At 53.1% G+C, this 27,636-nt stretch overlaps 1 protein-coding gene across 1 annotated transcript; it reads right to left on the reverse strand.

The window, feature by feature from the left end:
• Nucleotides 1-3,336: 3,336 nt before the first annotated feature.
• On the reverse strand, nt 3,337-25,718 carry LOC135174256 (gastrula zinc finger protein XlCGF26.1-like). Its single transcript, XM_064141484.1, has 2 exons — nt 24,773-25,718; nt 3,337-5,008 (listed from the first exon to the last, which is right to left on the reverse strand). Exon 2 carries the CDS (start codon nt 4,918-4,920, stop codon nt 3,526-3,528), a length of 1,395 nt encoding a protein of 464 aa, XP_063997554.1. The 5' UTR covers nt 4,921-5,008; nt 24,773-25,718; the 3' UTR covers nt 3,337-3,525.
• Between the last annotated feature and the right edge of the window lie 1,918 nt (nt 25,719-27,636).

The following is a 27,636-nucleotide window of genomic DNA, read 5'->3' on the forward strand; positions in this document are numbered from 1 at the left end:
TGGGAATATCTTGACTTTTGAATCTGTCTGTTCCCATTTCCTCCTCCTCTGAATTTGAATTGCTGGACCACTCATCCTAGCTAGTGTCTGATCTGGAGTCAGAAATCGACTGACTGCTCACTTCTGGATCCCAGTACCTTTTTGTTGGGCTCCGGCCCCACCCTCTTCCCTTATGGGCAGGCTGTTCCCCCCTTCTTGACTCGCCCCACCTTCTGCTCAGGCTTTGGTCCTGCCCACTTCCCCTGTGGGCAGGCCGTTCTCCCCTTTTCAACTCACCATGCCTTCTGCTCAGCAGGGTGTTTGCCTTATAAGGGCATTTTTTTGGATGGGCGTTCTGATTGGTTCTTCATGTCTCATCCATGTTCTTTTCCCCTTTCTCGTTGCTCTTCTCCTCCTCCATCTCATTCACCTCCCCCTCCCATTTACATGTGCTTGTTGGTTCTAGCACTTCCCCCTTGTTCCCGCTAAAGGCATCCTTGCCCCGCCCTTCCCCATTCCGGTTGATGCCATCTTTAGGCGCATAGGGTGGTAGTCTGACCCAGGCTTCCTCAAGTTCTGGTTTCTCCACAGCACCCCTGGCCTCCTCAACTAGCCTACCCCAGAAGGACTTTGTTCTTATCTGTCCCTCTGTGGGCAGTTTGGGGTTCGGGGGCTGGGGGGCATATCACCCTCCCACAAATCTTTAGACTCAGAGAGATCGTTTTCACTTGGGGGGTATGAGGTCTGTGTGGCTGCCCTGACTCCCAATTTTGGGGCAGCCAACAAACTGTCCTTTGTTGCCCTCCACATCTCCTGCTCTTGTATGGCCTTCTGCAAGGCCTGTACAACTTTTCCCCACGACTTAAGATTTTTCCCACAACCCGAGGACATCGTTTCCTCGGCTAGTACCTTAGTACATTTATCCCACATTTCAGGGTGGAGTATATCCACTGGTTGGTCAATGACCCGAATTTGTAACAGCCTCACAACTGCAAGAGTAAAATCTTTGGGTTTACAATCAATACCCCACTGCTTATGTAATTGCAATACGACCTTCACAAGGGCTTCCATCCTCCTTGTTGGTCCAGGAGTGTCCTCCCCTCTGTGTTGGTCCTACCGCCGTTCATCTGATTCCAGGAGACAATTCCTGGGTTTTGGCACCACTTGTCACCTTCTGTGGTGTGGCAACCTGGTTCAGGAACGGCACAGCAACCAATCCCAGGCCACTCAGACCATCAGCTTGCACACACCAATGTGGAGGATGGCAAATGGCGTTTATTGATGGGTGGTGCAGGATTATATAGCATGGGTTATGTCACTTCTGTCTGCTTACATCATAAGCTGAACACTATTTGCTATTCAGAGAGGGGCCCTATCTTTCTGTACAGGGTGATATCTTCCGGCCACCAAAACCTAGCTGCCTACACAGTGCCATCCTCCTTGGCAGGCTGATTGCCATGGTGGCCATCCTCTTGCTGGGTGCAGCCACTCTCTATTCAGGGGATGAGCTGGTGACTTCAGAAGAAATGGCTGTGTTTTGGTACCCTTCCTGTCCCAGCACAGGCAGCAAGTATGGGCAGGCTGAGGCTGTAGACAGCGAGCCTGCATTTGGAGTGTGTCCTGCTGGGGAAGATGCAGAAAGTGGTGATGGGGATCCCCTTTCCTCGCTCTGACTCAGCCTGAACTATACAGTGGCAGAACTGGCGAGACTGAGCATGGGAGAGGCAGGGGGATTGCCCTGCTTCCTGAGCACACTGGCTGGTTCTACACAGAGTAGCCAGCCAGGACTAGAGGCAGGGGCAGCTCTGGTGACGAGTTCAAGCAGCAGGGCAAGCCACAAGGGTGCCCTGATAGTAGTGCCTCCTCTGGCCTGTGAGGCAGTGGTGAGGATGGACACTCCTGGTCAGGCAGTGGTTCCTGTGAATGGCACTGATCCCATAGAGGTCTTCTTCCCAATTCTGCCACCTGCTCCTCGCCCACCACCAGAACCTCCTCCTTCTCAGTTGTCTGTTGAGAAGATGGAGGGAGAGGTGCTGGGAAAGGTTAAATCAATTTGAATTAATTCTGTTCAGATTGGGGAAGTAAGATAAGGGCACGGACTGGTGGTGCGGCAGGTTCACTTCTGAGTGTGCAGCTAGAGTGGAGAAACTGCAGGATGAACCCTCAGGGGTGGTGGATGGCCTGGTACAAGAGACAAGTGGAAGCATGGGGCTCTTGTAGATGCTGGAACTCATCTGTGACAGAAAGATTCATCTGTGATGAAGGGATCTTCACTCCTGCATGCATGAGAAGCAAACTGGAGCAACAGCTTGAAGAGAGGAAGTGAACTGGACTTAGTTGCCCCATTTGACTGCCCCAGGGGTGGAGACATGCCATTGGAGACGACTGTGGACTGAGACAGATTGTGCTGAGAAGGACTCTAAGAGAATAAGAGAATCTGCAGTGAGTGATTGAGACTTTGCAGTGGGCAGCTGCTTGGATGCATGGAATGCAGAGAGTTGAGTGAGAATGGCCTGGGACTGTCCATTATTTGATGTTGAGTGCAGATGAGCACAATGCAGATGGAAATGGAGTTCCTGTGTTTGTGAAAAGGATTTGTTAGGAGAACTGTATGGGTGTTTTCTGCCTTTGGATGGGGATACAACCTGTCCAAGGGGTGGTTATTTTCTGGTGGGAGAAGTCCAGGACATGTATGTTTGGTCAATGCAAGAAGGTGGTAAGATCAAGGGTGTTCTGCAAAGGAGTTTTGATTTGGACTGAGACAGTTTGAGTTTAAAGTCTGTACAAGTTGTTATTGAGGGTTTTTTAGACAGTGGATGTCATCTGAGAAGTCCATTGGATGAGAAGAGTTGTGCCCAGGATCTGAGCAACAGATGGGTTTGAAGAAAAGCAGTGGAACAATGCAGGATTTGGATGGCACTGTTCACTATGTAGAGTTTGTTTCTAGTTAGATGAGTAGTGTGATGAGCAGGAATTATGGGATTGAATATAGGGGTGGAATGTCCCAGGTTGAGGCTATAGGGTTAAAAAATTTCTGGGGACTAGAAGATTGTTATTCAATCCCATAATTCTGCTATCTCTTTATAGACTCACAACAAGGTCAGTTCGTTCTCCCTTCCTCCTCCTCCTGCCCTGTGTGTGTGGCAGGAGCCACTTTATTTGGAACATGTAAGCAGTAGGCCTCTTGGATGGCAGAGGCACTGGGGGGAGGATTGGAGCACTGCAGAATGTAGATTTAGGGTTTTTTGGGGATGGGGAAAATTTCAAGGGGGTTTGCCATGGATGGGGAAATTGCTTTGTAATGTCTATTGCTGTATTCTCTCTCTCTTGAAATACAATTCTGTATTTTCTCTCCAATTTTATTTGAGAGTTTAATCTCTGTCAGTTCTCTTTAAAAACCCATGACAGCAGGGCAAGAGATGTTTGTACCTGCTGGAGCCCTCAGCCTCTGAGAAATGAAGCTGGAAAAGAGGCCATTTTGGGTCAATCTGCTGGAAAGGCCTTCTTGGGGTGGGGGCACAATTCCCCCAACAGACACTGGTAGGTTTATTTGTGCTTGTCCTGCAGCATGGGTTGGTCACCAGTGTCGGTACAGTGGTGGGAAGTGAAACTGCCTCTGCTGGCGGAGCTCTTGCTGCAGTCAGAGCAGGTGAAGGACTTCTCACCAGTGTGGGTGCAGTGGTGGGAAGTGAGACTGCTGCTTTGGGTGAAGCTCTTGCCGCAGTCAGAGCAGGTGAAGGGCTTCTCACCACTGTGAACACGACGGTGCTGGGTGAGGGCAGAGCTCTGGGTGAAGCTCTTGCCACAGTCCCTGCAGCTGTAGGGTTTCTCACCGCTGTGGATGAGTCTGTGCTGGATTAACACTGTGCTCGTGGTGAAGCTCTTGCCACATTCTGCACAGGGGTACAGGTGCTCTCTGGTGTGGATGCGGCGGTGGATGGTGAGATTGGAGCTGTATTTGAAGCTCTTTCCACAGTCCCCACAGCTGAAAGACTTCTCAGTGGTGTGCACACTGCGGTGCTTTGTGAGGGCAGACTTGCGAGTGAAACTCTTGCTGCAGTCAGCACAGGTGAAAGGCCTCTCTCCAGTGTGGGTTCGGTAGTGGACAATGAGACTGGAGCGCTGCACGAATCTAATGTCACAGTCTGCACAGCTGAAGGGACTCTCGCTGGTGTGGGTTCGGCGGTGTTTAATGAGATGTGAGCGTTGAGTGAATCTCTTGTCACAGTCAGCACAGCTGAAGGGCTTCTCGCCCGTATGGGTCCGGTGGTGATTGATGAGGTACGAGTGTCGTGTGAATCTCTTGTCACAGTCAGCACAGCTGAAGGGCTTCTCGCCCGTGTGGGTTCGGCGGTGAGCAATGAGGCTGTAGCGCTGAGTGAATGCCTTGTCACAGTCAGAACAGATGAAGAGATTCTCGCCCGTGTGGGTTTGGCAGTGGGCAATGAGGTGTGAGCGCTGCGTGAATCTCATGTCACAGTCAGCACAGCTGAAGGGCTTCTCCCCAGTGTGGATTCGGCGGTGGGCAATGAGGTTAGAGGGATCTGTGAATCGCTTGTCACAGTCAGCACAGCTGAAGGGCTTCTCGCCCGTGTGGGTTCGGCGGTGTCTAATGAGGTATGAGCGCTGTGTGAATCTCTTGTCACAGTCAGCACAGCTGAAGGGTTTCTCGCCCCTGTGGCTTTGGCAATGCTTAATGAGCCTGGAGCGCACTGCAAAGCTCTGCCCACACTCAGGGCACTGAGGCCGCTTCTTAACTGGCACAGAGGGGGCTAAGAGCAAACCATCCTCCTTTTCATATTCCTCCTCATCTTGGTCATCTTCACCCTCATCATCCTCCTCATACTCAACATCATCACAGTCATCATTCCCCTCATTGTCATTCTCTGACTTGAGATCTTTCTCCTCCTCTTTCTTCAGGATGCACTTGGCTTGCTCCATCTTACTCTCTGGGCACTGCTTCTCCTCCCAGCTCTTCTCTGAGTCCTTCTGAGGCCATGCTAGTGGGGGATCAGGTCACTGCTCTTACCTAGAGAAGATGGAAGCACCTGACCCCAGCAGCTCAAACCCTGACATCCTGCCTGGCTCAATAAAGCCTCTGACACCTGACACCTCCCAACAACCAACATACAGCTGAGGCAAAGAATGGAGAGTGGCCCTCAAACCCCCACTTTTTACCATGGGGTGGAGGCAGATCTCAAATACCTGTGCTGAGACCCCAGGTGCTGCTGCTGGGGGCGCTGAGACACCCTGGTCCTTATACAGTGCTCTCAGCCCCCTGTTTGCCAGCCCTGGGCTGTTGGCAGGCAGCTTCTTACCCCAGGACCCTGACCTTTGCTCTCTCCTGCTTCAGACAAGAGGCAGCAGTGCTCACCCAGGAAGACCAAACAACCTCCAACCATCTCACACTCACACTGCACATCCCAGACCCAAACACAACCTCCTTCTACACAAATGAACACCACCTGCCTGCGGGGCCCTCAGACTCCTGTGGCATGAGGATGTCCATCACAGCCCCAATGGCAGTCAAATATGGGGGGTAGGAGGCTCTGCAGGGGGTTGGAATTTATCACATGGATCAACAAGAGCCTCAGGCCCTGCTGTTGGCCCCCACTCTGGGTTCTTTACCTGATGGGCTCTTCCCAGGGGCAGCTCTGCAAACTCTGCTCTTCCCCAGCATAGAGGGACAGGGCTGCTGCAGAGAGGACACAGCCCCTGCCAGACATAAGCAAAGGGCTCAGAGGAGAGGACTGAACTGCAAGGGATGGCTCAGCACTGCCCAGGACCATGCAGCAGAGATGGGGCTTGGAGCAAGCAGCTCCCAAGCCCAGCACTATGGGCACAGCAGACAGGCACAGCTGCTGAAGAAGTGCAGACTCAGCTCTTGGCCCAGCACACAATCCCCAGCAAAAAGACAGCTGCAGGGCAGCACCACAGGACAGCTGTCTCCACACAGCCTCAACCAGGCCTTGGCTGCAGCCTCCTCCCACTGCCTGCCCAGGGCTCTGCTGGATGCACCTGCATTGCCCAGCATCTCTGGCCCCACCTCTCCTCCCTGCCCCTGCTCACACACCCCACACCACCCACTCTCTGCTCAGCTCTGCCCTGCACACTACTCCTGCCAGCAGGGCCCAGCTCAGGGACAGCTGTCTGATGACCACTCCTCAACAGGTGGGCAGAGAAGCCCTGAGGACACACACAAAGGGAGGTTCCTGCTCTCTGCAGATGCAGCAAAGGGGCAAGAGACTTGCTCAGCTTCTTTCAAAGCCAACTCAGCCCTCAGTCTGATGCTGGAGGAGTCTCTGACTCCTGGACACACCTCACACCTCTAGCACCATGCACACACAGGCAGCCTAAAGAGACTCAGTCCAGAGGGTTTGGTTTCCTTCTCTCCCTGCCCATTTCTGGCAGCTTCCCCTTAGCAGTTCTCCTGGAGCTGCCATCCCACAGCCCCAACAGAAAAGGAGGTTTGCTGTTAGGGCACAGCACCCATGCTCTGTGGGCAAGCTCCCAGCTGACACATGCAGATGCCAGGTGTGCTCCTCTTTGAGTCCATGCAAGGAAACCAGTATGACATCACCTCCTACCAATGTGGTGGAGAGATCAATGCCCCTAATGGAAGCTAAGAGTAATGCTTATACAGTGGCTAATAACAAGGTGTACAATTCTGATAGGTTACACAGCACAACATAGGCTGTCCACAGGCCTAGAGGCACAGCTCATCCAGCAGCCCCCCTGAACCCACCTCATGCAGCTCAGCTACAGGTAACTCAAGGTTCTCTTCTCCTGCAGCTGCACTCCCTTACCAGAATGACCTAACCTTACCCTTCCTGCTCTCCTTGTTTCAGACTGCTCAATTCTGCCTGTGCCATCTCCCCCTTTCTTTTTGAATGTTGCACTACTGATCATGCCTCGCACACATTGCACTACACACAGTAAAATACAATGATCGTCAAGAAAACAACAAGTGCATAAGCAATCATTGTAACCAGGTGTTGTGGAGGGGTTTCTCTTATTCCTCCTCTGTTAGGGGGAGGTGAGAAAGTATAAAATTATTTATTAATATTTACAAATTTGGACCACCCCCAACCACTATGTAATGAAGTTCGTTGTACAAGGTTATGAAAACAGTTGGGATATATTTACAGGGATTGGATTATTAAATGGAAATATCAAATTATCAACAACTATAGACAAAGAGAAAGATTCCCTTAGGCTTAATGCCTCTTAACAACTATACTGTCTGCCCAGCAGGCTGAAACTATGTCTGCTCTTCAGACAGAGGTAACTTATCTTACAAAGGAATGAAAGCTTGCTTAAATGTGTTGCTCTTAAGTATTATTAATCACCCTCCCGGGATTGTGTCACAGCATGTGCCCAGTATTCGGGTCTTGGTGAAGCTGGAATCTGTCCCGGCTTGCAGGGGAAATGATAAGTGTCTCTGGGGTAAACAGGATTTCTCTGACCTTCTCTCCTGGTGTGAAGTGGTCTCTACCTTGGTGCTGCTGGTTCTTCTGGATGCCGGTGTCCAGGGATGGTCAGCTGGCAGGGTTTCCAGGTGCAGGAGAAGGATTTGTCCGTGCAGCTTCTGACACGGTCGTCTGTACAGCTAGCAGGCTGTGTTTGTAGGTTAGCAGACAGTCTGGAAGGTCTGCTGAGCCTAGATTTTTCCAGGCTTACAGGCAGCTGGCAAGCAGAGTCTGCCGGGCTGCAGGGAGACTTGAGCTCCGTAGATAAATGCAAGGTAGCAAGCCAGTATGTACGGCTGCTCTAGGCTTAGGCAGGGGGCTCTCGGCTCCCCATATATGTATGAAGTGCAGGTGTGCAGGCGCTCTGCTTCTCAAAGGGTTCGCAGACAGCTTAACTGCGCCTTGAGATCAATGCAAGAGGGCTGAGCTCTTGCAAGAGAGTAAGGGCCTGACTCTGTGTCTAGGCCATGCAAGCAGATCTATACTGCTATGTGGATCAGAGAGCTGAGCTTGAATCTCTGAACGCTCTGGACGCTCTGAAAACTCTGAAAACATGGTGCTCCTGTGCACTCCTCTTTATAGACTGAGCTGAGATTAGTGGCTCATTTGGCCATCTAAAGTGACCAATCAGGTTGGCAGTAAGCCAAAACCTTACCTTAATAGGCAGAAGCTGTTTGCCTGGACCCTCCCAATAGGGGATTACCTGGGCGGACCCCAGGGGTACATGGACTGGGTGTGTGTGTGTTACACAACCTGTTTACTGCCATAGGTCCTGGCAGAAAAAAACATGTCGAGGTATGTAGAGGCATAGGGAGGACTCAGTTTTAGGGCTGCTGCCCCTCCACCACACCAGGCTGCTAAGCCATCCTCTTAGTCCCCAGCCTTCAAAGGTCTTTTCAAGCCAATCCCATCTACCTTCTTCTTTCAGCCTCCATACACCATCATTCAAACGCCGGATGCTGGCGTGTACAGACTCTGAGTGATCAGACAGGCTCATGCAACACATTCCATCAAAACTCTCACACCTGTGGCCTTGTGCCAGAAGCAGAAAGTGAACAGTTGTCCAAAGGATCAGGAATCCAGACCAAAACCACAGTCACAGCAGAAGGCATGTGTGTCACACCTGTGCCGGGCTCTGTGCGGTAATCGATGCTGTAGAACCGTAGATGTGTTTGGAGTTGACAGAGAGAGACCCTAAACTACAGGGGCCTCCTCTTGTATGTGAAGCAGTAGCAGGCCAGGCTCTAACCCCACAGATGAAAAATGAGAGGCCTGATGTGCCCCTGCTTCCCACAGTGCTCACCTAGTTGCCCAATACTTCTCTCAGACTCCCACCATGCTGGATTCACTCTGTAACTCCAGGAACTTGATATTTTCACCTCACTCCCTTGCTGTGACCTGTGTCTGTTGTGCTTAAGAGCTGCTAATTTCCAGATGTGATACAAAAGCTATGCCCTATACCCTCTGCTTTTTCTCTTAGGCTTAGTGTCATTGTCCTGTTATGTTGCACTACAAGTAGCCTTAAAACATTAGGATTATTTTCTGCTCCTGGCAATTCTGATAAAGGACTTCCCAGGAAACCCTTGAAATACTGCTCTACTGTTGGGATTTGGGCAGAATTGAATAAAGAAAATAAGGAGAGTAAGCAGGATTGAGGAACTGAACTGACAAGGAGACACAGTTGCAGAAAAGTGGCCTTGGGAGGCTGGCAGAAAAGCTGAGGGAGTTCTGAGCTGTGCCAGAAGGCAGGCCACTCAGCCCCCAGAACAGGCAATGCAATGGCTAAGTTCTTGCCAAGTGGGGGGAGTTGGTCAGGTCTGCCTCTGTGCGTGTGGACAGCCCATCTAGGTCTGCCTCTGTGCTCTGCTTTGTAAGCCCATCAAAAGCACAGGCCCCTCTGTCCAACCCCAGTATATAGGCTCACACTGTGTTTCAATGAACAAATTGACCATTGTGCATCCCAGGGGTGTAAGCCTGGTGCCTCTCCCTCTCCCATGTGGGAGGCCAACTCCACATTCTGGTGTCCCCTGGTGCTCCTTCTCGCAGCTTGAGGAGCCCAGCGTCTGGCATGTGCGGCTTCTTGGGCTGCGGGGAGGTCCGAAACACAAATGATTCAGAGTGCAGGAGGGTTCGCCCGCTGGCGACGGTGGCCAGGCCCAGCCGAGAGAGTTGGGAACTTGTGGATCCAGGTATAAGCTACAGGTGAGCAAAGGTCATCACTGCCATTGCAGTGGAAAGAAGCTGCCAGAAAATACTAATGCAGCTTGTGGAAAACAGGGCTGCTCCCCTAAAGGAGGGGACTTAGTCATGCACTTAAAATAAAAGGGATTTTTAAAGCACTTAAGCCAGCTGATTTAACAGCAGAGGTCTGGCAGCAGCAGCAGAAGATTTATGAGGGTTGTAGAGCCATAAAGCTGATGCTGAAGTATGAGAAGGGAGAGGAAAGGAACTGTCATAAGGAAGCTGCTCCAAAACTTTTGTCTCTCTGTGAGAGATGGACACTGAAACTTTAAAAATCATTTCTGCTGTGGAAGATCACCTGGGGTGTGGTGAGAAAAGCCCTGAGGGACGACAGAAACCAGGGCTCCAAAGACTCCTAAGTTTGCCTTTCCAGAGCAGACGGGAAAGTAACGGAAAGCCAGCAGCTAACAGCCGCAAAGGTAGTTGGAGAACTCCTGAGAAGCCGAAAGCTGTGAAAGTGCCCAGAAGTGACCCACTGCCACCTGAGGCCTCTGCGGCTCAAAGCTCCTCTAAGTTAACTTCTCAGCTGCAAAGATGGAGGATCGGGAGGACAGAAGCAGCTCTACCTGGAACACCATGGCAGTCATCAGACCCATGGGTGTGGCATCCCCTGCGGGATTCACCTGTAGCATGCCCCCTCCCCACACCCACCTGCTAGAGCAGCACAGGCCTATTCCCCCCACCTCCCTCCCTGTTTTTCCCTTGCAGCTTCTGCAGAGAACTCGTCCTTTGCTCTTAAAGGAACAGAGGGCATTTGTGATAGCTGTTTTGTGAACTGAAATCCTGATCATGTTTTTAGCTTTGATTGTAACAGATCTTAGAGTTGAAGAGTTTACTGGATAAGATGTTAACGGTAATAAGCTTTAGAATAATTTGAGCAGGATAATTGTGATAAGACTTAAGTCAGTAAAACAGAGTATGTTAAGTACCTGATAGCTGAACATGTTCAATAGTTAATATAATGGAATATTATGGCAAGAGTTCTTTAGTCAGTGCATGAGCTGTGATTTAAGGTTCTTTTCTTTTTTGGGTATCAGAGTATTTTCCAGCAGCTCCAGGGATCTGAGATTTTCTTGATTTCCTTTGCTTTTACTCAGTAATAATTTAATGGTTTCATTTCTTTTACTTGATATATTTTTTAAGTTGATAAACAATTTAGTTAAGGCCAAGAGTTTATAACAGGGATAGTATAGGATATAGGGGTGGCAGAGGATATTATTTCTTTGTGTTTTTTTTCTTCTATCAAGATAGCATTACAGGATAAAGTTCACGTAAAAAAAAAATAGAGAGAGGGAAAATTTGACAATTTGCTGATTACATCACAGAGAAATTCACCCTAGAGGAGGCCAGTGGATTTGTTGGCCTAGAGAATGAATGTGCTTGGGTTTGTTTGATGGATAGCAGCTTGTGATGTTCAGAATGTGCTAGTTTGAAGCTAGAGTGTTTTGGTGAGAAGGATTAGATTACAGGCTGTGAAAGGAGACCAATGGTGATGCCTGCTTCCCTCATAGGCTTGCTGAGATGGATAAGAACAAGAATCAAAACATAGATAAGGCACTACTCCTGCTGGGGAGCTCTGAGCTGCATATCTCTAACCTCAGCCTCCATTTCTCTGACTAATGCACATTGATTCCTAACCCCCTGGCCAAATCTCTGTTCTTCCTTGGGACTGAAGCAAGGTTGAGAGGGGTAGGGGGAAGGAGAAGGGGCGGTTGGGAGCCCCTCCTGGGGACTCAGATTTCTGGGAGGGCTGTTGTGTTTCTGTATTACCTTTTACCTTCTCTATTTCTGTATATACCTGTACAGACTGCAAGTATCTGTTTGTACATTCTGCTAAGCTGTCAATAATAAGCTTCATTCAACTTCCAGAGCCGGCTGAGTCCAGTCTGGGTGGTTTCCAAAGTGCGGGGGGCAGGGAACACCCAAACCATCACACACAAGTTTTTTGGCAGTGAGCAGAAGCCTTGCTCAGATGGCTGTGCAGAGAAATGTACATGAGATATGGTTGGTGTACAGGTTTTGGTCATGCTTTGAGTTGGGTATTTCATTTGACCTCTGTTATTAGGGCCAAACCCACTCACTGGCAAAGATGGGGAACAACTGTTTTGCTAGCAGTGTTTAAAGCACTGTGGGTGTTCTCTGTTTGCAAAGGGCCCCGCAAAAGATGAGAAACGCTGCCTTCAGCTTAAAACAAAGAGAGCAATTGTGGGAATTAGGTCTATATGGATGGAGTCTGAGCAAGCAGTGCTGTGACATCCACAGGTCCACTTGTCAGCTGTGGGTATTGTTATACTGTAGGCACTGCAGTTACAAAGGGTGGAGAAGTGTAAATAGATTTGATCAGGATTTGCACTGGCAGTGTCCAGTTTGTCAATATGGCATAGAAAGTGGCACTGTGGAACTGCATCTTGAGGCATTCCTGGGAAGACCTTTATCAGAACTGCCAGGAGCAGTAAACAGTCCTCATGTTTCATGGGCATTTGCAGCCCCACAGCATTTCACAAATGCACTAAGCTTAACAGAATGCCCAGAAGGAAGGTACAGGGCATAGTTTTTATTTCATATTCTAAAGTCAGTAGCTCTTAAAAGTGGCCTTAGGAGGCTGGCAGAGAAGAAGCTAACAAGGGTCATATTGTTCCTTCCAGGAGACCATGCAATTCCGCTCTCTTTGTTATTAAAAAACAATCAGGCAAGTGGCACTTGCTCCATGAGCTCAGGAAAATTAACGATATGTGATGGAACCTATGGGGGCTTCACAACCTGGCCTCTCCTCCCCACCTATGATCCTGAGACATTGGCATTTGACTATTATTGATCTTAAGGATAGTTTTCTCAACATTCCACCGCATCCAGATGCTGCTCCTAAACTTCCTTTCTCAGTTCCCCGTGGCAAAGATAGCAGTGGGTTGTACTGCCTCAAGGGATGAAAACAGTCTTAGGATTTGTCAGTGCTATGTGCCTAGGGCTCTCAGCACGGTACCAATGGAAATACGCTTTGCTATATCATTACATGGATGATCTCCTTGTGGCAGCACAGTACCCAGAGATCATGGAGAAAGCTGTGGCCCTTGTCATGTCCACTGATGTTAAAGCTGCTTTGTGTATTGCACCTGAAAAGGCTCAAACATTTTTATCCACTTGGGGGACTACTCATGTTACAGGCATCCCTCATTCCCCCACAGGGCAATCGATGATTGAACGTGCTCATCCAACACTTAAACATCTCTTGTTACAGCAGAAAGGGACAATGGGGGCAGCCACCCCAGAAGAAAGGCTACAAAAGGCCTTGCACGCTTTTACTTCTTTAAACTGTTCCCTCATGGGCAATACTCCCCCGATCATCAGGCACTGCAATGCCAACGACTCCTCTGAGAAAAAGGAGAAGCCTCCTGTTATGGTTCCTGACTTAGAAGCTGGGAGAACTGTAGGCCTGCACCCATCAATAACGTGGGGCAAAGGGGATGCTTGTGTCTCCACAGAAAAAGGAGCTGGTGGCTTGCAGCGAAGAGCACACGGCCGCATCGATAGGGCCTGTCGAACACTGAGGACTGAGCCTTCACACTGCAAGTGGAGTCCCCGGCAAAATGTCACTCCCAGAAGGGAATTTTGTATTATGCATCCTCTGTACTTGTAAAAAAAATAAACCTTTCTTCTGCCCTTCCCCTTTTCTTTGCACAAAACTGATGTTTGGATCACCCTTGCTAATGGAACAGGACAGAGCTCTCTGCAGAGCTACTGCATCCCCGGAGAACACCTTTTCAACAAGCTTGTTGCAGTGTATGCAGAAGGTGACAGAAGGCTCTGCAAGGATACTTTTTGTACAACACAAAGGGGGAAACGTTGGGAATGGTAGGACTGTTAGTGCTGACATACCAGAACATAAGCCACAGGTGCAGAAGGTTTGAAGGGGAAAAGTCCTGAGTTAACAGAGGGTCGAGATGACCTTAAGGAATGTTGCAGCAGACAGAGCTATGCGGAACATGAGCCTGTGGTTTCGTTAACCTTGGCTTATCCAGCTGCTAACGTACGAGGTCTGTCTCCATGAGGTATGTACTGAGGTCTCTCTTAACGACCAATTAGGATGTGGCACAATCTTTTAGCTTGTATGTTAAGGTACATAACCAAGTGCTGAAAGTACAATACAGAGAACTTAGCTTGCATCAAGCTTCTCTCCACATCTCAATCAGGGCAGGGGATGGAGCAGAGCTGGAGGTGGGGAGAGTCAGACTGGAGGTGAGAAGGAAGTTCTGCACCATGAGAGTGGTGGGGGCCTGGAATGGGTTGCTCAGGGAGGGGGTTGAGGCCCCATTCCTGGAGGGGCTTAAGGCCAGGATGGATGAGGCTGTGGATAGCCAGAGCTATGGTGAGGTGTTCATTCTACCCTATCTCTAATGTAGGCCTGGCTCCCTTCGCCAGTGGGCCAGAACCCTGCTTCCTCCTGCCATCCACTGCCTGACTCTTCCTCATCCCGAGAAACCATGTCAGGGGTCAGCAGGTGCCAGGTGTGCTCCTCTCTCAGAGTCCCTGCAGGGAAACCACTCTGACATCACCTTCCACCAATGTGGCGGAGAGGTCGATGCCCCTTATGGAAGCTAAGAGTGATGCTTATACAGTGGCTAATACAAGGTGTACAATTCTGATAGGTCACACAGCACAACATGGGCTGTCCACAGGCCTAGAGGCACAGCTCACCCATCGGCCCCCCTCAATCCCCCTAACGCAGCTCAGCTACAGACAACTCAAGGTTCTTTTCTCCTGCAGCTGTGCTCCCTTACCAGAACAACCTAACCTTACCCTTCCTGCTCTCCTTCTTTCAGACTGCTCAATTCTGCCTGAACCCTGACATGCAGAGGTGCAGGACAATTCACTGCTTTCATCTCCTCAAATGCTGACAGATTCTCATCAACATCTCTGTGGGTGCCATAGGCAGAGGCACTAAGTGCAGCCTCAGCAAGTGCGCTGACCACACCAAGCTGTGGTGTGGGACATGGACAGGCTGCAGAGCTGGGCTCAAGCCAACCTCACGAGGTACAACAAGTCTATGTGCAGGGTCCTGAAGCTGGGTCGAGGCAATGCCAAGCAAAAATCCAGGGTGGGCAGTGCCAGGCTGGAGAGCAACCCTGACAAGAGGGACTTGGGGGTGCTGCTGGACAAGAAGCTCAACATGAGCCAGCAGCGTGCACTTGCAGCCCAGAAAGCCAACCAGAGTCTGGTCTGCAGCAGGACCAGGGAGGTGATTCTCCTCCTCTGCTCTACTGAGACCCCACCTGGAGCTGTGCATCCAGTTCTGGAGCCCCTAAAACAAGAAGGATGTGGAGATGCTGAAGAGTGTCCAGAGCAGGGCCACGAGGATGCTCAGAGGGATGGAGCAGCTCTGCTGTGAGGACAGACTGAAAGAGTTGAGGCTGTCCAGGCTGGAGAAGAGGAGGCTCCCAAGCGACCTTCTTGTGGCCTGCTAGGATCTGAAGTGAGCTACAAAAAATCTGGAGAGGGACTTTTTAGGTTGTCAGGGAGTGACAGGACTGGGGGGGACGCAGCAAAGCTGGAGGTGAGGAGGAAGTTCTGCAGCATCAGACTGGTGAGACCCTGGAATAGGTTCCTCGGGGAGAGGGTTGAGGCCCCATCCCTGGAAGGGTTTAAGGCCAGGATGGATGAGACTGTGGGCAGCCTGCTATAGGGTAGGGTGTCCCTGCCCATGGCAGGGGGTTGGAACTGAATGGTCCTTGTGCTCTCTTCGAACCCTGACCTATTCTATGATTTCCTGCACATACATTTTTCAGCTGGGCCTTGATCCTGAGCACTTTTTGAGGGGACAATGCCCAATTCCTGCCTGACCATTCCCAGGCCCTTCCCTCATTCACAGCACATCCATGTCCCTGCCATCTTCGCTGTCCCATGGCCCTGTGTTCCCCACCTCTGCTGGGCTTGGAAGGGTGGAGTGGAAAATGTTGTGGCTGAGGAAGCATCTAAAGAACTGGGCTGACAGCAGGAGCTCAAGCATGGAATGTCCTGAGAATAAAGGCCATGAGGAGCTGGAGGCCTGAAAGAAACAGCAACAGGCCAAGGGGAAAGGGTTACAGATGAGGGGTGGGGAGGGACCCTGCAGCCGCCAAGCACAGGAACTGATGAAAGGCGACAGAGGGAGTGAGAGCTCAGGTGACTCCTGCCATGGAGTATGGAGTGGGCTGAGTGGGCAGGACCCCCAGGGGGCCACTTGGGCAGTGGTGGACGTCAGGAGGTGTCAGGGACTGTCCTGACCCAGGCAGGCTTTGGCTCTTTGTGCTTCCAGCCTCAGTTGCTGCCCCCATCCTTGCAGGTAGGAGCCAGACAGAGCCACAAAGCTGCTGAACTAATCCCTCCCACTCCCGGCAAACTTCACCCTCGATCTCTCCATCCATCTCTCCATCTGCAGTCACTTTCTGCCCTCTCAGACTCCCCAGGGCCCCAACAAGGTCCCAGGCTCATCCACACACCCAGCATGGCCCAGCAGAGGGACCTAGAATAGAGCACCCTGCAGAAGAAGTGGGAGGAGCTCAAGTGGGCAAGATGCAGGGGTGGCCCAGGGGAACCTCCTGAGCTTCAACAAGAGCAAGTGCAGGCTCCTGCACCTGCGCTGCAACAAGCCTCACAAGCAGCACAGCCTCGGGGAGGAGCCAACAAAAAGCAGGCCTGAGGAAAAGGACTTGTGGGTGCTGGGGGACAAGGAGCTGGACAGGAGCAGGCACTGTGAGCCTGCAGCGCAGAAGGCCAACGGCAGCCTGGGCTGCACCAACAGCAGATGCAGAGAGCAGACTCTGACACTGTGCTCTGCTGACAGCTCACCTGCACTGCTGCATCCAGCCCTGAAGCCCTCAACATAGCAATGACATGGACCTGATGGACAGGGTTCAGAGGAGGCCATGAGAAAGAGCTGAGCTGTTCCAAGCCCCTGATCGCAGGACAGGCTGAGGGAGCTGAGAGTGTTCAGCCTGGAGAAGAGAAGGCTTCAGGGAGACCTCACAGTGATCTTCCAGGGCCTCAAGTTGGCTACAAGAAGGCTGAAGAGGGACTGCTCCTATGGACTCCAGACCCTGGACGGAGAGTATGCCTGGAGGATGGACTGCCCCCCCCTGGTCAGTGCACACTGGGTTAGGGATCAGTTACACAAATTAAACATTCACAAGTCCATGGGCCCTGATGAGATGCACCAAAGGGTGCTGAGACAACTGCCTGAGGTTATTGCCCAGCACACTCCATCGTCTTCGCCAAATCATGGCAGACAGGAGAGGTGCCTGAGGGCTGCAGTAGAGCCAATGGCACTGCAGGCTTCAAAAAGGGCAACAAAGAGGTTCCAGGGAACTACAGACCAGGCAGCCTCACCTCCAGCCCTGCAAAAATGATGGAGCAGCTCCTGCTGGAGGGCACCTCAAGGCACTTGGGAGAGAAGAAGCTTATCAGGAGTAGTCAGCATGGATTTAGCAAGGGGCAGCCATGCTTCACTAACCTGAGAGCATTCTATGATGCCATCACTGAATGGGCAGATTCAGGGAGAGCAGTGGATGGAGTCTACCTTGGCCTTAGCAAGGCCTTTGACACCATCTCCTATGACATTTTAGTGAGCAAGCTGAGGCAGTGTGGGATGGAAGAGCAGGCAATGAGGTGGATTAGGAACTGGTTGCAACAGAGAGTGCAGAGGGTGGTGAGCAATGGTGGCAGGTTCAGCTGGAGAGCTGTGACCAGTGGTGTCCCCCAGGGATCACTGCTGGGGACAGTCCTGAGTGTTCAGCATCTTCATCGATGACACTGATGAGGGCACAGACAGACAGAGGCTGCTCAGCAAGTTTGCTGCTGACACCAAGCTGGGAGGCTTGGCTGAGACAGCTGCAGGCTGTGCTGCCATCCAGAGAGGCCTGGGCAGACTGAGAGCTGGGCACAGAGGAACCAGGGGAAGTTCAACAAGGACAAGGGCAGAGTCCTGCACCTGGGGAGCAATAACAAACTGCACCAGTACAGGCTGGGAGGTGATCTGCTGGAGAGCAGCCCCAAGGAGAGGGACCTGGGGGTGCTGGTGGCTAACAAGTTGCCCATGGCACAGCAATGTGCCCTGCTGGCCAAGAAGGACAATGGCATCCTGGGGTGCATTAGGCAGAGTGTGTCCAACAGATCAAGGGAGGTTCTCCTCCACCTCTACTCTGTCCTGCTGAGACCTCATCTTGAATATTGTGTTCAGTTTTGGGCTCCCCAGCTGAAGAGGGACAGGGATATGCTGGAGAGGGTCCAGTGGAGGGCTAGGAGGATGATGAGGGGACAGGAGGGCACGGCTGATGAGGAGAGGCTGAGGGACCTGGGGCTGCTTAGTCTGGAGAAAAGAAGACTGAGAGGGAATTGGATAAATGTTTATAAGTATCTGAAGGCTGCCAGGAGGAGGGGACAGGCTCTGCTCACTGCTCCCTGCAGGGATAGCACAAGGAGCAATGGGTGAAAGCTGCAGCACAGGAGGCTCTGCCTCAACACAAGAGGGAACTTCACTGCAAGAGTCACAGAGCACTGCCACAGGCTGCCCAGAGAGGTTTTGGACTCTCCTTCTCAGGAGACTTTCAAGGCCACTCTGGATGTGTTCCTCTGTGATCTGTGTCAGATAGGATTGTCCTGCTCTGCCGGGGGGGATTGGACTCTTTGGGTCCCTTCCAACCCCTAACACCCTCTAAGCCTGTGACAATGAAGAGGTCAAGGCCAAGGAGGAGCAGAACAAGAAGAATGCTTAAAAAGCTTTCCAACTGCCTGGAAAAACAACCCAAATCCCTTCCCAGCTGAGCAGAAACTCAAACAAATGCTTGGGCAGCTCTGAAAAGCTCTCAGCAGGGAACTCTGCAGTCACTTTCCAGGCTCACTCATGTCTTGGGCACTCTGCACAAAGGCTTCAAGAGCTTTGCAGCTGCCCTCAACGTGCCCAGCACAGCTCTGTGCCCACAGAAGGCCAGGCTGCAAGGGACCCCAAGGACCTTCTGCTCCAACCTTGCCAGCTGACACTGCACTTGCCATCAGCATGCCCAGGCCCTGACAAGAGCAGTCTTAAAGCTGCCCAGGCCAGGGGAATCCAACACTGCCCTTGGGAAGTGATTCCAGGGCCTGACTCTCAGGGAGAAACTTTGCCTTCTGGACTGCAGCCTTCCAGTTCAGCTCAGTTCCTGCAGCAGCTACTTCACAGCTGCCTCTTGAGCATCACAAACTCTGAGGCACAGCTGCAGGACAAAGCAACTCTCCTGCAACTTCCAATCTGATAAAAGCTCCAATTTTACATCCAGGGCAGGGGCCAAGCTCCCACCCAGCTTCACAACATTGCTTATTTACAGTTTCACTCCACTGAAGTTCTGCTCAGTGTCCAGATCCAAGCATTCACAGAATGGTTTAGGCTGCAAGGGAACCCAAAGCTCAAGCAGCTCCAACCCCCTGCCATGGCCAGGGACACCTGCTACCAGACCTGCCTGCTCAAAGCCTCATCCAACCTGGCCCTCAACACCTCCTGGAGTGGGGAATCCACCACCTCCCTGGGCAGCCTGTTCCACTCCCTCACCACTCTTGCTGCAAGGAAATTCTCCCTCATCTCCAACCTAAGCCTCCCCTGCCACACTTCCAGGACACTTCCTCTCCCTTCCATCACCTGACACTGGCAAGAACAGACCAACCTCACCTCACTGCAACCTCCTCTCAGGGACAGGGCAATCAGCTCTCCCCTCACCCTCCTCTTCTCCACACTCAACACCCTCAGCTCCCTCAGATGCTCCTCACCAGCCCTCTTCTCCACACCCTTCCACAGCTTTCATGCCCTTCTCTGCACCTGCTCCAGGCCCTCAACGACCTTCTTCCACTCACTGCCTCAACACTGACCCCAGCATTCACCCTGTGGCATCACCAGGGCCCAAGACAGGGGCACAATCCTGCCCTGGACCTGCTGCCCACACCACTGCTCAGCCTTGCACACCACTGCAATTGCTGCAGCCACTTTCACCAATCATTTCCTGCCTTTGACAGCTCAGCAGGCAGCAAAGAGCACAGCTGCAATTTCTTGCTCTGCTTCTCAAGCTCCTCCAAGGAAACTTCAGGACTTCTTCCCAACAAAACCACTCAGGACAGCCTGACCCCACTCAAATCAAACACTGCACTCAAATCAAAAGCAAGGCCTCAGCCACAAGCAGACTCTGGACATCTCATCCTGCTCTCAATGCTCCCTGCTCTTCTTCCACACACCATTTCTCCATCTCCACACCAACAGCAGCAGGGCACAGTGCTCCTGACAGCACAGGGGACAAAAGCTCTGCACAGCTATCAGCCTACAGGCAAACAGCAAAGCTCCACCTGAACTCACTCTCTTTGTGGGCAGGAAACCTTGAGAGGAACTGAACAGCAGCCTGAAAGCTGTCAGCAAATCTTTCTGCCTAAGGAGATGCAGCCTAACAACTCCCAGACACCCACTCTGCACATGGCTGCCTCCTGCCTGCTGCAGCAGGGAAATGCACTCAGGCTCAGCTTTAACAGCCTGTTGGGGACTTGCCTGGGGCCTTGCTTGCTGCTCTATAGGGGAACTGCACCAGAAAACACTCTGCAGGCTCCCTCAGCTGGAAGCACATCAAATCCAAACACACAAATGCCTCCACACACACCACTGGAAATCCCCAGCTGGGCTCAGCCTAACATGCACAAAGAGCCTGCTGCAGACAGGGCAATATTCCTCCTGACCACAGCTGCCAGTTCAATTCACACCTTCCTGACACAAATCACTCCACATGTGCCTGACACCCTCCCTCCAGGGCTCCAAGGCCAGGCCACATGAGGCCTCAAGCAAACGGCTCCAGTTCTCAGTTACCCTGCCCACAATTAGAGTCCCCTCCAAGCCAAACCATTCCATGACTCCAGCATCAAACACAGGACACACAACACCCACAAGAACAGGCCTCACAGGGACAAGCATTTGGCAGCTCCCTTTGCACAGACCCAGACCAGCACTCATGCACACCACCACAGCACACTCCAAGCACAAAGCTCTCTCCAACACCACTGGCTACCATTACAGCACAAGGGAGCAGCTCACACCCCTCAGCAGCTTTCAGCAGCTCCCTCTTCTCCCAGTGCTCAGCACCATCCCTCTGCCTGCATTCAACTGCCCTCAGCTCCCAGCTGCACACAGCAAGACTCAGAAGAGAGAGGCTCAGCACTCGAAAGCTCAGCACAAAGCCACTGCAGCAGAGCCAGCACAGGCACTGCACACAGCATTTGACTTCTCAGCTGGGGACAAGATCTCAGCCTGCTCAGAAAGCACTCCACCACCTCTGCCTGCACATCTCAGCCACTCTGCAGCACAACAACTTTCTCAGCCTGGCACACACAGGGGAAACAAAGCCCAGCACAGGGGAGGCTGGCTCTGACTCACCACCAACACCTCTCCTACAAACACAGGGTGAGAGAGCTGCAGCTGCTCAGCCTGCACAAAAGCAGCTCTGGGCTCTCCTTGCAGCCTGCACCTCAATTTCTCAAGGGCACCTAGAGGCAGGCTGGGCAGGGACTGTGCACAAGGGCCTGTGGGGATAGGACATCAGGCAGTGCATTCAAACTGGAGCAGGGCAGAGTTAGGCTGCACAGCAGGAGCAAGTTCTGCACAGGGAGGCTGCTGACACTCTGCAACAGCCTGCCCAGGTTGCTGCTGAAGGCTCCAGCCCTGCACACAGTACACATCACAGCTCATGTGCTCCCAAGGAGCCTCCTATAGCTGCACCAGGCCCTGCTCACTGCCACGAGGTGCACAAGATCACCTCTGAGGGGACCTTCCAACACAATGCCATCTGGCCAAGTCTGGTACCCGACACAAACTGCACCATCAAGCCCTGCAACAGCCTGCCCAGGCCACTGCTGCACTCCCTCACCCTCCAGCTCATCAACAGCTCTGCACCTCTCGTGCTCAGGGACAGGCCTCAGTGCTCACCTGCCACTGCTCAACCCAGCAGCTCCACTCTGCCAGCTTCAAGCCTTTGGCCACACCAAACTGTGCTCTCATTCTAACAACTCCAACAGCAGCAGCAAGCTCCACAACCCTCATGCTTCACACACCAAAAACACCAACTCCAGAGATGCAGCCCAAGGCAGAGGACAGCTTTTATTGCTAGGGATTCCTGTGCCACCAGCTTGGCAAAAGCTAAACCCTTTCAGCTCTCCACTTCTGCCTGCAAGAGCACACAGAGGCTCCTCAACCCCTCTCCAAGCAGCTAAACACAAACTCTCCACACCAGGCTGGAAACCATTGGCAGTGCAAAGGCAACTTACAGCAGGAACTGCACAGAGCACTACAACAGCAGCCTGAGATACACAAGGACAGAGTCTGCCTTGGCCACCACCCCCCAACAGACCTCCTCAGGACAAAGCTTCCCAGACATAGTCTACCTCAGACACAGCTTTCCAAACACCTCCTCAGGACAAAGCTCTCCAAAACCTCCCTCCAAACCAGGACAACCCCCAGGCCTCCATGACCCCTCCCCACCACTTCTCTCTACCTCCCCCAAAACAAAACAAATGGAAGCAGCACAAAATGAGCTCAGACAAGGCCAAAGGCAGACTGCAAACCTCCTGCACAGAGCACAGATGAGGTCCACACTACAGAGGCAGAGAGTCAGACAGAAGAAAACTGAGAGTGCAGCTACTTTGTAGGGGCAGTGCATGCAGGATTATGGCAATGAAACAACACAGTTGGGCAGGGACTTTGTACAAGGGCCTGGACTGATAAGGCAGAATGGATTGAGGCTGCAAGAGGGAAGACCCAGACTGGACACGAGGAACAAATTCCACACAGTCAGCCAGGGGAGACACTGCAGCAGTCTGCCCAGGGAGGTTGGGAGTTCCCCTCCCTAGAGGTGCTCAAGGCCAGGCTGGATGAGGCCTTCAGCAATCTGGGCTGCTGGGAGAAGGCCCTGCACATGGCAGACAACTGCAACTGGGTGACATTTAAGGGCCCTTCCAGCACAAACCATTACAGCAATGCAGCCAAAGGGCACAAACTGCACAGTTCAAGCTCAGCAACAGCAAAGGAGCCTGGAAGGAGCAGGCTGGGGGCAGTGGAAGGCAGCAAAGAGCTCAACCTCAGCTGCTGGACAGAGCCACAGCTCTTCACAACTCCCAAAGGCCTCTAAAGCCTCATTAACAGCTTCAAAACTCCTCCCAGTTCCTAAAGATGCATTCAACTCTCTCAACAGCACTGCAGACACTTGCCTGAGTTCTGCCTTTGACAAACTCTTCAAACAGGCCTGAAAATCTCCAAAACAGCTTAGGAAACTCTCCAGAAGTTATTAAAACCTTTCTGCAACTCTGCCAACTCCTTCTCTAGAGACTTCAAGGACTTTCTGGGTCTCCTTCAGCCTTCCACACCCTTCAGAAAGGATGAAATAGACTGAAAGCCACACTGAATATCACCAACATCTCTTTAAATCTCTTGAAGGCCTCTCAAACCTCATCACAAACCTCTCAACCTCACACGAGTCACTCAAACTATCTCAACATTACCTCAAAAGACAACAAATCCCTTCAGAGCTGATCCACAATTCTTCACATCTCATTCCAATCTCTCCAGCAACTCTCCACGAGTCACACAAAGTAATGCTCGAGAGAGACTCTCCAGGCTCATTCATCTGTTTGGCACTCTTCAAACACACTCAAACAGGTCTCAAACTGCCCTAGAAGCCATCAACATCTCTGTACAGCTCTCAAACTCCCTCAGAAACTCATTCAAAACCTCCAAACGCCTTAGGACTACATAAAGCAACCCAAAGAGGATTTAAAATCTCCTTGCTGAGGCTTGAAGCTTTTCAGCAGCTTTATGGCACTCAAACTGCTTTGTACAAACCACTTCAACAGCATCAAAATCTCTTCAAACATCACCAAACAGGACTGAAAATGACCAAAAGGCATTAAAAAAAGCCTGAAACTGGACAAAAGAGCTGCAAAACTCATTAAAACTGCCAGGGAATGCTTAAAATATGTTCCAATAAATCATTAAAAAGGCTTGAAAACAGGAAAAATATGTAAGAAAAAAACTATTAGAAGAAACACAAAACAAAAAATCTTTCAAACATTTTAAAGGACTCAAAGTCATGAAAATAGCTTTGCAAATGAACAGAATAAAAGGCCTGAAAACTTTCAGATGAACTTTAAAAGTCACTGAGAGTGACCAGAAAGAACCAAAACCTCCTCCAAAGCCTCACTCCAGGCCCTGCCCAACTCCTGCACACTGATTGTGCACAGCTCTCACACAGCTTCTGCCTCTGCCACTCTCCAGCAGCCTTCACAAACCCCTCCCGAGCCTCACAACTGCCTCACAAAGCCTCACCAGCTGCTGCCAACGCCTGCAGCTGACCAAACCCTCAGCACAAGCCCTTCCAAGCCCCTGCCACTGCCCAAACCCCCTCACCACGCACCCAAACCTCTCGCCCGGAGCCTCACACACACTCGCACCACTCTGCGCCTCCTCAGCCCCGCACACAGCCGCAACACAAAGCGCCAAAAGCTCTCCCCAGCTCCTCACAGCCTCGCACCAACTCCCCACAGCTCCACAGAACCTCCGCACAGCTCTCGCCACAACCTCCCTGCCCACACAGCCTCAGCCCCTCCCGCCCAGCCCTGCCCCTGCCCCGCACCACACACAACATGGCGCCGGCCCCACCCCAACGCCAACTCCCGCCCTGCCCCGCGCCGCCCCGGGGCCCTGCCACACACTTCCGCCTCCGCTCCCGCCGCCCTCAGCCCCTCCCGGCCCCAGCCCCGCTCCTCTCACCCACGCCCGACCCACACAGCCCCAGCCCCGCTCCGCTCCCGCCGCCCTCAGCCCCTCCCGGCCGCCCGCTCCCGCTCCCGCACCCACGCCCAGCCCCGCTCCTCTCACCCACGCCCGACCCACACAGCCCCAGCCCCGCTCCGCTCCCGCCGCCCTCAGCCCCTCCCGGTGCCACTCTCGGCTCCCCCAGGCCCCGCAGCCCCTCCCGGTGCCACTCTCGGCTCCCCCAGGCCCCGCAGCCCCTCCCGGCTCCTCTCCCCCGCCACCCCTCACGCTCCCGCAGCTCTCTCACCGCAGCGCTGCCCGCGCACACCACAGCCTCTGCTCCAGCGCTCCCACGACGCTGCCCAGCACCAGCCAAAATGGCGCTCACGCCCCTGGGGCCGGAGCCCACAGCGCCCTTGGGGGCGGGGCCGCTCTGCCCACGCCTCCCATTGGCTCTGGCTGCCAGCTCTGGGCGGGGCCTTGCCGCACCTGCGCCCCCTTGCGCTCGGCGCCGGAGGGGCGGGAGGGAGCCCTGGGCTCAGGCTGCTGAGGGCGGAGGCTGTGGGGCTCGGGGGGGGCTGTGGCTCTGGGGGGTTCTGACACCTCCGGAACCTCTCTGCACAGCTCTGCAGAAGGCCCAGCACGAGGAGCAGGCACTGTGGGGCCAGGCCCAGGGGCTCAGGCAGGAGCACCCCTGGCTGCTGGCCCAGCACTGCCAGCTGCAGGCACTGGGGGAGGGGGGCCTAAAGCACTGCTGGCAGAGGGCTGGGGGATGCCCACTCCTGGCAGCATGTCAAAGGAGCAGCTCTGGGCAGCTGCAGCCTGAACAGAGGCTGCAGGGACAGCTGGGACCAGAGATGACACCCCCCCCAGGCACCCCTCACCCAAAAAAAGCCCCAAGAAAGCACCCCACAGGCCCTGGGGGTACTTGGGGAGCACAGGAGGCATTTGGGGGATCCAGGAGGAGCATCTTAGGGTCCCTGGGGGCAATCCAGAGGTGCCAGGAGGGAAACCAAAGACTCTTGGCAAAGCATGTTGGGGTCCCAGGCTGCTCTTTGAGGCTGCCTGCAGGCACCTGAGGGGCCTGGGCTGCATTGGGGCACCCTGGGGGCAGTTCTGAGTGCCAGGAGCCATTCTGGGGGCCCTCAGGGCCAGCTTGGAGCCCATTCTGTGGTTGCAGAGAGGCATTTGGGGCTCCACTTGGAGCTCCCATTGCTAAAATGGCCTGGAGCTCAACGGCCCCCACCTGCTGGGCAAGTATCTCAGTCTCACAGTAACACCAAGGTTGGAAGAGACCTCACAGATCATCAAGTCCAACCCTTTACCACAGAGCTCAAGGCCAGACCATGGCACCAAGTGCCACATCCAACCTTGCCTTGAACAGCTCCAGGGACGACGACTCCACCACCTCCCCGGGCAGCCCATTCCAGTGTCCAATGACTCTCTCAGGGAAGAACTTTCTCCTCACCTCCAGCCTAAATTTCCCCTGGCACAGCCTGAGGCTGTGTCCTCTTGTTCTGGTGCTGGCCACCTGAGAGAAGAGAGCAACCTCCTCCTGGCCACAACCACCCTTCAGGTAGTTGCAGACAGCAATGAGGTCACCCCTGAGCCTCCTCTTCTCCAGGCTAACCAATCCCAGCTCCCTCAGCCTCTCCTCGTAGGGCTGTGCTCAAGGCCTCTCCCCAGCCTCGTTGCCCTTCTCTGGACACGCTCAAGCATCTCAATGTCCCTCCTAAACTGGGGAGCCCAGAACTGAACACAGCACTCAAGGTGTGGTCTAACCAGTGCAGAGTACAGGGGCAGAATGACCTCCCTGCTCCTGCTGACCACACCATTCCTGATGCAGGCCAGGATGCCACTGGCTCTCTTGGCCACCTGGGCACACTGCTGGCTCATGTTCAGGCAGGTATCAATCAGCACCCCCAGATCCCTTCCTGTCTGGCTGCTCTCAGCCACTCCAACCCCAGCCTGTATCTCTGCATGGGGTTGTTGTGGCCAAAGTGCAGCACCCTGCACTTGGAGCTATTGAACCCCATCCCATTGGACTCTGCCCATCTGTCCAGGTGGTCAAGGTCCTGCTGCAGAGCCCTTCTGCCCTCCAACCCAGCCACATCTGCCCCCAGCTTAGTGTCATCTGCAAACTTGCTGATGGCTGACTCCATGCCCTCATCCAGATCATCTATGAAGATGTTAAAGAGGATGGGGCCCAGCACTGATCCCTGAGGGACACCACTAGTGACAGCTGCCAGCTGGATGTGGCACCATTCACCACCACTCTCTGGGTCCAGCCCTCCAGCCAGTTCCTAACCCAGCACAGAGTGTTGCCATCCAAGCCATGGGCTGACAGCTTAGCCAGCAGTTTGCTGTGGGGGACAGTGTCAAAGGCCTTGCTGAAGTCCAGACAGACCACATCCACAGGCCTCCCCACATCCACCAAGCAGTCACCTGATCATAGAAGGAGATCAGGTTGGAGAGGCAGGATCTGCCCTTCCTAAACCCATGCTGGCTGAACCTGAGATCTTTGCCATCCCTCAGGTGCACTCTTATCACCCCCAAGATAACCTGCTCCATCAGTTTCCCTGGCACTGAGGTCAGGCTGACAGGTCTGTAGTTCCCAGGTTCCTCCATCTGACCCTTCTTGTGGATGGGGACCACGTTGGCAGTTTCCAGTCTCCTGGGACCTCTCCGGTGAGCCAGGACTGCTGGAAAATGATGGAGAGCAGCTTGGCCAGCTCAGCTGCCAGCTCTCTCAGCACCCTGGGATGGATCCCATCCCCCACAGCTGAAGGGGTGCCCCAAACCCGGGGGGTCCTCACAAGCCAGGGCACCCCAGACCAAAACACCCTGGGGGCGAGCTGCAGCCTTCCAAGGAGCAGCACAGGGGGCAGGGGGGCTGGGGGCATCCTGCAATGAGAGTGTCCCCAGACACAGGCAGGGGACTGGGGGCACTTGAGGCTGTGCTGGCAGCACAGGGCTGGGCACACCACATCCTCACTGCCCCCAGCACTACACAACCCCACAGCTCCCCACAGCCAATATCCTTACACCCCTTACAGACCCCTGCAAAACATTACAGACCCCTGCAGACCATTACAGACCCCAGCAGACACCTATAGAGCCCTGCAGACTGATGGGGGTAGGCCTGATAGGCCCAAAAGAGGCTTCTCCATC

This window comes from Pogoniulus pusillus, unplaced genomic scaffold (genome assembly GCF_015220805.1).
Source record: "Pogoniulus pusillus isolate bPogPus1 unplaced genomic scaffold, bPogPus1.pri scaffold_51_arrow_ctg1, whole genome shotgun sequence".
Classification (NCBI taxonomy): domain Eukaryota; kingdom Metazoa; phylum Chordata; class Aves; order Piciformes; family Lybiidae; genus Pogoniulus; species Pogoniulus pusillus.

What these genes read in the sequence shown, in the direction of transcription:
- LOC135174256 (XM_064141484.1), bottom strand. Translation starts at nt 4,920, where the DNA reads ATGGAGCAAGCCAAGTGCATCCTGAAGAAAGAGGAGGAGAAAGATCTC.